General features: G+C 36.8%; 1 protein-coding gene across 1 annotated transcript in view; it reads right to left on the bottom strand.

The window, feature by feature from the left end:
- Nucleotides 1-377: 377 nt before the first annotated feature.
- Nucleotides 378-10,336, bottom strand: part of SYT10 (synaptotagmin 10) — a 33,091-nt gene continuing 23,132 nt past the window's right edge. The window contains exons 4-7 of the mRNA XM_029086066.1: nt 3,680-3,800; nt 3,144-3,315; nt 1,541-1,670; nt 378-449 (exon numbers count right to left, since the gene is read on the bottom strand). Coding sequence (XP_028941899.1) covers nt 378-449; nt 1,541-1,670; nt 3,144-3,315; nt 3,680-3,800 — 495 coding nt within the window. The remainder of the gene's footprint in view (nt 450-1,540; nt 1,671-3,143; nt 3,316-3,679; nt 3,801-10,336) is intronic.

Raw genomic sequence — 10,336 nt, 5'->3', positions numbered from 1 at the left:
TTGCTCTCCCTCAAAAGGATTAGGCATTACAAGCTGCAGTGGTTTTGAATTGCTTAGGGGATTTTTTTTTCTGATTTCTTTGTCTATGCAAAGATACAGGTGTATCAAAACACTGCTTGGATATGACACCAGATACATACCAGCGAGAAAACAGGTGAATAAATTTGTATGAGTAAGGGATATATTTGGCTCAATTTAACTTCATTCATACATTAAGAAATTATTAGAAACTGTAATATAAGACTTAGAATAGGAAAAATGTATTTTAATAAAAAATATGGATACAGTTCATCTGCGGAAGCCAAACCTTCTGTTTATGTAGATGTGGGCTACAAGGGAGCTTTGAACACTGAACACGATGAATCCACTCTTGTTCCCTAGGGCGTAAGAGGTGGTTTTGGTGATGAACAAGATCCCTGGCTATCAAAACTGGTTGCTCGGCCAGGTAACTGCAAGAAAAGTGTTAGTTTTAGAAAAGTTATCATATCTGGCCATGCATCACACTCATTTCAGAGGATGAGAGACTCCCTCAAAGAAGAACCCAAATCACATCTAGACTCTTTCTGGATCAAAGTCTCTGGCAGAACTGATAATGGAAAGAAAATTTCTAAAATGAGCTCCTAAAAATGCCTCTGACTCACTCCACAGAAGTGGGTTTATTTCACCCATCGGGAGTGGTACATAATCCATTCAAAGCCATGAACCTCTGCAAGGAGACTTCTCTGCTGCACTGACTCAGGTTCCCTGCCCTCACACTTTAGAGGTTTTACTGAAGCCTTGCTGTTGGGTTTCTTCTACCTGTCACTGGAGATGCTGTGCAGCCACGTGCTACACAGCAGGGAAAACAAATGGCACTGATGCCTCAGACAGCAGCAACTCATTTTTCTACAGAGAATGGGTTTGGGGAGAACTAAACAGTGCAACCCCTGTGTCCTGAAGCAGGGCCTGCTGCTTCCTGATGCTTCAATATGAATCTTTCTGAACCCAGAGCTGTGAGCATTCTGTATACAGAAAACTAGGAAGATGTGGCCACAGCAAGCTGAAGAGGAAGTCCAAACCCAGGGACTTGTAGATATAATCATCCACACATTTGAATAAGCTTCCAACAACTATCTGTTTAAGTAATTCCGGAGGTAGCTGCTGGTATGTTGCCTTAATTTAGCCTAATTAGCAGGCCAGTTTCAGATTAATGTTTTAGCAACATAATTGTTCATGATAAAGATTTTTGAATAGGAAATGATTGCTTTGAAATAATTGCAAATGATCTTTTCTAAGTGGATGTAAGCTCCTTATCATAATCTCTGGAAATTTCAAATGTCTTCATTGTTTAAAGGTACAATGTTGACAGCATATTATGGAAACTTTTGAAGCACTGCATTTAAGCAATCAATAAACCCATGCAACTAGATTTAGGTTGTGCTAAGGATGTTATGGCTGCACCATAGACGCTGCACTGATTTTCATGATTCTCAGAAGCACATAAATGTGAGAGAGACAAAAATATTCAATACACTGAGGAGAGAATTTTTCTACTTCTTACCTCTACTAGTGGATGCCAGTGAGTTATTGGTTTACGTGGGTAAGCCAACATTTCATTCCAATGATCTCTTCCAAGCCCTTCAGCATCAATTCCTGTTCGACATACCCCAATGACCTCATTGTGCCCTACTCTGAGAATTGCAGAGAGGCAGAATTTTTTTTAATAAAAATAGTTTTAATAACATCTGATATATAATTCTGTTTACTAGTTTAGTGCAGCGCAGAATACATACCCAAAGTTTTCACATTATTTATTACAGATATTAGTTTTAGTGGTATTATAGTAATATTAAGTTCTGTAATGGTAGCATCAAAAAGCTCCATTTGAACACTACCAGAGTGCTTCTAGCAGCAATGAAGACATAACCCTTGCCATTAAAAGGTTACAACCCAAACGGCACAAGGACAGAAAAAGACCATAACACCCCAAATGATCTAGAAGGGAAAAATGTTTAAATTTTGTGGGACAGGAAAGTGAAGGAAGATGACAGGGAGTACATTTCCTGCTGCAAATTTTTCAGATCTCATTTCATACTATATTTCCCAGCTCTAACTCTTGTGGCCATTGGAACTTCAGACAAAAATGTGAGAGAGGGATAGAGCCATAATAGGCTATACCTTAATACTTCATACTCCTGGCAGTGCCATAGAGTTGCTGAGGGACTCCAGAAATTAGTTTTCTGTTTGTTGCCTATATGTACCTTAGAATAATGTTTCCTAACTTCCTGTTATCAAACTCTTTGAAAGGAGCAGCTGAAGAGGACTGAAAGTGTGCATGTTGCTGTGCTCTTCTCCCTGATGGCACTGCAGTATCCCTTTCACAACTGACTGAGAAAGTCTTCCTGATAGAAGTTGGAGGATGATCAGAAATCTGATGGCAAGGAAAAATAACCTGAAGTTTTGTGTTACTAAACTGGACTTTCACTGTTTATTTGCCCTGCAGTCTCAAGAGCTCATTACTAATAGCACTTGAAAGAAGTAGACTTGCCTCGGGCATGATTCTGTCAGTCACTGTCTAGTTTAACCTGTAGTCCTTGAGCTAGTCTAAGCAGGAGTCTCTTCCTCTCAGTTCTCGATGAGGACATAGATAATTGAGGCTCAGATGTGTTATTAGTGAGTGCTGAACCCAAAGGTTACAAAGCTTCTTTATTAAGTCAACTGAAGGATTATTATGATGCAATTCAAAGAGGTAATTAACATCTAATAGTTTTTTAGTCATCCATATTTTTTTTTTATTTCAAATACCTGGCATTTAAATAGAAGTTAGAGGTTTGAGGATCTTTTTTAAACTGAAAATTACCTTATTTATAAAGCTTTTATATAGTCCAGCTACCAGATGCGGACAGAAATGTATGCCAATGGTAGTGGCCTATAAGAAGATTGAGCTGTGTTTCTTCCTCATCACAGCTATTTTTGATACAGTTAAAATGGCCTGAGCTCTAAAAGGTGTGGAAGTTTTAAACCTGTTCAGGAATAGACCCAAAGGCTTTATTTTTTGTGACACTGAACTGACTTGAAAGTTCAGAGGGGTAGAAAGCAGTCACTTGCAATGATCACATAACCTCTCACTGAAGATTAATGTTCAGAAAGCAAACTGTGCTTACCGATCGTAATCCATCACTGCAATGGAAAGGCTGACCTGGTCCACATTCTCCGGAGGGATATCAAAGATGATGGCCTCATTATAAATGGGATTGAGTGTGTTCTTCTTTGTGGTTGTTTTCCGCTTTTTCAGTCTTCGACCCTCACACATCAGTGACACTTTGACATACGGATCTGAGTAACAAATAATCAGTTGCGGGTATTCGGACTCAATGTCATTCAAATGAGTAGCATAAGAGCAATTCATTTTGTAGGAATGTCATATTGATAAGACAAAAAATTTCAAATATTTTGGTGAACCTGTCAAACACTACTTTCAACAGTGTGTCAATGCAAAGGAAAAGTATAAGCATTCTGAACAGACATACCAACTGCCAGACCAATGATAGCCAGTAGATCTGAACAGGACCTATACATATTCTACTGTTACTTTCATTTCACAGAAGTGAAAAAAAAAAAAAAACAAAACCCAGAAGTTCCTATTTGTCCCCTTCCTGAATAGACTCTGCCTTGTTATTTAAAAAAGAAGTAGATTCACCTGATGCTCCAGTTATATCCATTGCTTTGAGATTCCTACATTTGATGACTGTTAATGTCATTCTCCCAGCAGTAGGCAAATAACAGAGGGAAAACATGATTTCACCCAAATCTATGCTTTCCTGAAAAAGAAAAGCAATGGTTAGAAATCTGACCATATTGTCAGCAATTCAGTTCAGACCATGCAAAAAATTAGAATTTTTTTTAACATGGAGAGGCTTCTTTTGCAGCCTTGGAAGAGGCTCTTTTGAAGAGGTCACAATTTTCAGAAATTACTTCTATAAAATACAGAAAGAGTACAGGATAATATTCTACAGGATAATACTTTAGTTGCAGGATCTAGAACTACTAATCTGAGAAACTAAAACAAAAGCAGAGCTAAATCTTCCTGTTTACGCTGTCTAAGTGCTCTGAGAAGATGACTGCTTGTAAAAGTTGCTATCTTTATTGCTCTTAGTGTTCTTTGGGGGTTGTTCTGTTTCAGAGAAAAGCAAAGTAAAGGAGCAGCACCTACCACTTTCCTGGCTCAAGGGCAACTTTTTTAAGGATAATACACTTGGAGAGATGGATAAGCTCTATATTAATAATCCTCACAAAGTGATAGTTTCTATGTTGAGACAAGGTGCAATATGTGCAATATGATGTTGCTGCACAGTTCAGATGCTACAACACTTGAGAAATGTAATCTAAGGAAGGGACATTCCATCAATTCTTATTTTTTCTTTCCTCATAGTTATATAATTATCCCAGCATCACAAAATTTTAGTTGTTGAAGACACTTATGTATTGGCAAAGGACTTTCTTTGACTACTACTAAAAAGCTAATTTTTAATATCCCAGCTTCAATATTTTATCTGTTAAATCTCCAGCTACCCCAACAGTACAAACTTGTTTGAGAACTGCTGGAATTATGGTACAGCAGTTCAAGCATCAGAAGGCAAGCATGATATATTTCTAAATGATACATACTAAAATAATGATTGCTGTGTAGATGAAAAATACGTTGCTTATAGTTATGATACAGACTGGGGATTCTTGTTCACATTTTTCAGCATCTTACATGAACAATTTTATTGATGTCCTTCGAGTTAATGCTCTGTCTAAATTGAAATAGGTACTTCAGATCTTTCTTGAGTAAAGATGGACTTATTCACATGCTTCAGGGTTTTTGTGCTTTGGTTTGTTTTGTTTTGGGGTCTTTTTGTGGGTTTTGTTTGGTTTTGTTTCCCCCCCCCGCATTGCAGACTCTAGATCAAATAATGTAGTTTTAGAATAGCTTTAAATTCTCTGTTGCACTGTTAATAAAATATTGACTTTTCTGTATGTTGGTCAATTCATATGTTCAGTCATTTTTCTGGGATTCTGTTCTGAAAATTAACAGGTTGACAAGCTTGTGAACATGCACTGTGGGCAAATTTCATGCTTGTCAGAATGTCAGGATTTCAGATTTCTCAGGATTTCAAAATGATTTAGCTCATTCAGTCCACATAGGATGAACACAGCTATTTGACACCTCCTTAGCCCAACTCCTTACTTTGCCACACAGAGCACAGAATTTTGTGCCACAGAGTACATTAGCAAACTCACTTTTCAATTTCATAAAATATAAATGAAGTGTAATTCTTTCCACTCATTTGTTAAAGTGGCAAGTACTCTCTGGTTTTGTTGTTTTTTTTTTTTTTTTTCATATCTGAAATCTGTTTTAAGCACAGCTTCTGTTGTTAGCATTACTTTCTGAATTCAGAGTCTGATCATTGTTCTTCACATCCACATGTGAAAGGCATTTCACACCTTTGTTTAAAAGGGAAATGTAGTTCCCCCACATCCAGTGCTTCAAAGTTTAAGCTCTATGTTGAGGGAGGTGATGAAAATTAGTTGGATCAAAAAAGACAGTGGGCATCTCATAAAAGGGACTAATTCTTCCTTCTCAAGACAGATGGCTTGTGTAGGTAAATAGAGGAAAAAAATCATTTTTGCAAGATGGGAGTATGAACTTCAGTATTCTATCATTTATTTTTCAAGAGAAATTGGATGGACACTCAAAGGTTTGTGTGAGCTCAAATGATAAACAAGAACACAGACAGACAGGACTATTTACTGTGACTTAAATACTTTAAAATAAACATTGCTCGAAACACTTGCAAAACTCCATATGGTGGCTACTCTACCCTACTTTTCTGAAGAGCAGAGAAAAGCATCAGTGCTTAACAAAATGGCAACAGTTTGAGGTTTATGCTCAGTCCTTTTTCTTTCCTTTCTGAATACCATGTACTGAAGTTATATTGAAAAACAACTTGGAAAATACCCTGCAATCAAGATCACCTAATGTAAAAAGAAATGCTTGGATAAATGAGGGAAATCTTTTCTCTGCACACAGCAGACTGTCCAAAGGGCAGATGTATTGAAATTACCAGAGCTCTGTAACCTGTGCACTGACTACTCGGTTTGAAGTAATAAGGGATGGTTTTAGGATTGGGAAAAGGCTCTCGATGACTCCACTGTTTATGCAGACATTTTCTGGCATCTATGATCTATAACTGGATAAAACGTGGCTGGTGCTACCCTGAAATGTCTGATTTTCATTTTGTGGAACAACACTCATGTTTCTCTATGCACTATTTCAATAGATATATTCTGCAGTAGATTAGTATAGCTATTATTTCAAATAAACACTCTTGTCTATATCAAAGACTTTTATAAGTCACACATTGTAAGACCAAAGGGTTAGAAAGAAAATTAGTAGTTACCCTGCACTAGTCTGTAGACACTAGTTAACTCTTCTTCTGGTGGAGAGAACTGGCTGTCATAGATTGCCACCACAGACTAGGAGTTCCCATGGTCCACAGATCAAGTTCAAATACCAGTCCCTTCAGAATCCTTTCAAACAACTGATTATTTTACCTTTTTAATTTAATCTGGTACTAGTTGGGGCATCTGATGTTTGGTAGACAGTGTCTTTTTTGTTAGCAATATCAAGGAACAGGAAGTCCTAGTACTTTTACTCAGTTTCTACTCTTGAGTATCTGTTGAGATCAGTGGTCTTTCTTCATACTTGAGTGAAGTGAGTATATTTTGTTAGCTCTATAAGTCCTAGAGCAACTGGGGATTCAGATATTAAAATGCATCATTAAAGTAAATATTCTTTGGAATTCAGTCACACAGAGTGAAGCCCAAGACTTATGAAGTTTTAAATGTTCTTTTGAAGGATTATGATTAAAATTATGCATATATATACGATAGCATCAGAGATTGGGTATTGGGTAAAATGTCTGGAACACCATAATTCCTTCTTCCTTTTTTTGTTAACTTGAGCACTACAGGTTCATGAATTTGAAACTGAAAACACAGGTTCAGACCTAGATTATGAACAAAGCAAGGCTTTGAACAAAGAAGCATTTAAACTTCTCACAGCAGTCTTTGTCTACCACTTTGATTATCATGAGTAACATTTTTGAATGCCCTGGATCCTTCAGTACTACTGATTCTAATTGAGATTTTAAAATAGGATTTAAATTACTAGAGAATCCCAGTACTTTAGAAAATATGTATTTTTCTCACTTTCTACTATACTATATAATTAAGTTCACACAAGTCATCTGGCAGGAACCATTCACTACAAGCAAATCTGAGGACTGCCCTTCATAATCATATCTGCATTATAGTCCACCTCAAACAAAACACAATTCAGAAGACACAGACTTGGACACAGTGGCTGCCGTTCATGCAAATTTTTAACTATGCTTCAAATTGTCTATATGTATCATATATTTATCTAGAATTGCACTTTACTTAGGTAATGCCCATGAAATTTTATCTCTTTCCTAGGCCTATTTTGAGTTTTCCTTTTTCTTCTTAAATTAGACTTCGATTTCAATTAACAGCTAGCTTTACAGATGCTCATAATGATTCCCCCCCCACCACCCCTACGAATGACTTCCAATAACAGCTACAGAAAAACCAGCATCAAGCACAGCTGCACTAATGCAAAAGCCAGCATTTGTTGGTACAGCGTATCTATTCTTCATTTATTTCCCTTTTGTGTACAGAAGCCATGACACAGAATTAAGGAACTGGAACAGTGGTAAGCGCTATACCAGCTTCACTTATTTTTATGGCTCCCAGTTTACCTCACTATCCAATACATTTTCTGGTGCTGCAATGCTAGAACAAAATGAAACAAAGAAAACACCAACTTTAAATGTGTATGTATGTCAGCTTTTCAGATGAGTTTGGGTTTTTTTAGCTACAAAATATAGATTCTTCAAAAAGTGTAATTCTCATCCCACACAAGCAACCACACCTGAATGGATGTGCTAATAATTTTTTTCCATTAGGTTATGAAGGATCTGTTTGCATTCCCTGCTTTATGGGCCCCTGGGAACTCAGTTTAGGGTTTGGCAAAGTCAGATAAAAAGGTCCTTATTCTATTATTTTTTATATGAGACCCAATGGATACCGGTGTTCTCATTTTCACACTTATGCCTTTAGAAGTATCAGCATTTCTCCAGAGGTTGTGCTCCCTACTCACAATATGGATAAACAGGGGAGGGATGTGAGGAGAAGTTTGCAGCACTTGTAGGGGAGCGTCAATCAGCCTGATCAAGTTTTCAGAACTGTTGTTGTTGGAGAAAGCTTTTCTGTCTCTTAATCCAATTAGTTTTTCCAGTTGTTTCCATTAAATTCAATAGAAGAGACAACTTTTAGCTAGGAACCTCTGAAATTCAGTGAGGAATTTAGACAGAGGTCCTTCCATGTTCAGGGTAGTTTCTTACATATCACCACCCACAGTCCTGAACTAAACAGGAAAGATTATTTACTAACTACGCTGGCAGTGTACAAACTTGTGTAGTCTACCTTCTATACTCAAATATCTTACCTGGTTTCCTATGCTAGCAGGAGTGAAAAGCTTATAGGGAGCTGATATGTGAAATAAGGTGTAATTTTTGCATTGTTTGATCACAAATGAACTCCAGGCCATTTTTTACTGATGTTTGTTTCTTCTTCTTTTCTCCCAGTTTTTCAGGTTTTGCAGTTCAAAGGCTTAGAACAGTAACTTGCTATGGATTCTCACAATGAGTTACGTAAATGTTACTGGAACAAAAAATGTATACACTTTTATTGTTACTAGTGTGTCATTAATTTCCATGGTCAAAATAACAAGTATTTGCCTAATTAATGCTGCATTAGAAATGAAATTCCCTCAAAAACATCCTTGTTTTTATTTTAATTATCACTCAGATTATAATAATCCACAGCAAGTAATAATTTTAATTCTGAATCTCAATTTTAATATCCAGAACTACTTTCCTATTAACTGTAATTTAAATTATGTTTTAAAGATTGCATACGAGAGTAGCTAGCAAAAATACTAACGGTGTGTCCTGGTTTTTGTTATGATACGGTTAATTTTATTAGTAGCTAGAAAGCACTGTGTTTTGATTTCAGTGAGGATTTTTATGAAAAGATTGCTATGAAGTTATCATTATTATTCTTATTATTATTTTAATTTTATTTTACTCTAATTATTAAATTGTTCTTATCTCAACCTACAAGTCTCCTGACCTTTACCCCTCCAATTCTCCCCCTGATTCCCTGGGTGTGGGGAAAGGAGGCCGTTGGGGGGGTGGGTGGAGCTGCGAGTGGCTGTGTCTTGTTTGGCTGCAAGCTAAGTTAAACTATCACACGGTGGCATGAATTTATTTTGTACTTAATTCCTAAACAAGTGATTTGCAATTTTTTTTTCTCTTAATTTTCCTTCTGTATTTTGAGTAAGCATCTGTACTAACTAATAGTAATTTTTTAGATAACAAATAAATTATTTAGGCATTTACATTCCTAGGCTTTTAGATGCTTCCTTTAGTCACACTGAAAATTGTTTTCCTATATAGTATGCAAATTAAAAAAAAAAAATCATCAGCAGAATTAGACCTTTGGATTACTTGAATACTGCAGTAAGATAATTCCCCCAAAGGACAGATTTTTCTCTCTCTTTTTCTTGCTCTGTTTAGAAGCATACTGTATCTGTTCCTGCTTTCTCATAAAAACTACTGACCTCGCTTCAAGAATCAGAGATGAAATAAAACATAACGATAAATTTCAGGGAGTGGATGGAAAGAAAAGAAGAGGGAAACCTGTCCCCTCAGACAGTTGGCTAAGAATGCATTAAGACATATCTGGTTTTGAGGTATAGCTCAAGAGTTATAAGAATGATAGGAAAGTACAGAAATCTACCAGTCTGTCTGTTTTCTCATCTATGCATTTATAATTTGATGGTATTTGTGCTATCACAGAAATAGCCAAAAGTTACATGAAGCTCAAACTGGAGAGCTAATCCTACCACCTCTCAAGGGGATTTTATTTGGGAAAACTTGTCCTCACAGGTAATATTTATTTTCCTCTCCTGTTATTCTGTGCATATCAAATCCAGCTCTTTTCTTCCTTCCAGCACCACTTATTGATTGATCTGTTGTCCTGGGAAATGAATCAATGAGGTCTGTGTTTGTTCTTGCCTCTGTGGAAGACAGTACAGAAGCAGTGGAGCCTGTTGCTCTATCATAACTGAGTCTTCTGCTTGTAGAGGCCTAATGCTTGTTTTTGACAGACATCTTGAGCGCTCTGGGTAAGCGCAGCTGCTGATTGCAGTCCTGATTGCATAGGG

Source organism: Antrostomus carolinensis, unplaced genomic scaffold (genome assembly GCF_000700745.2).
Source record: "Antrostomus carolinensis isolate BGI_N321 unplaced genomic scaffold, ASM70074v2 scaffold717, whole genome shotgun sequence".
Lineage (NCBI taxonomy): Eukaryota > Metazoa > Chordata > Aves > Caprimulgiformes > Caprimulgidae > Antrostomus > Antrostomus carolinensis.
The sequence above is the reverse complement of the archived record's forward strand: the minus strand, read 5'-3'. Positions and strand labels throughout refer to the sequence as shown.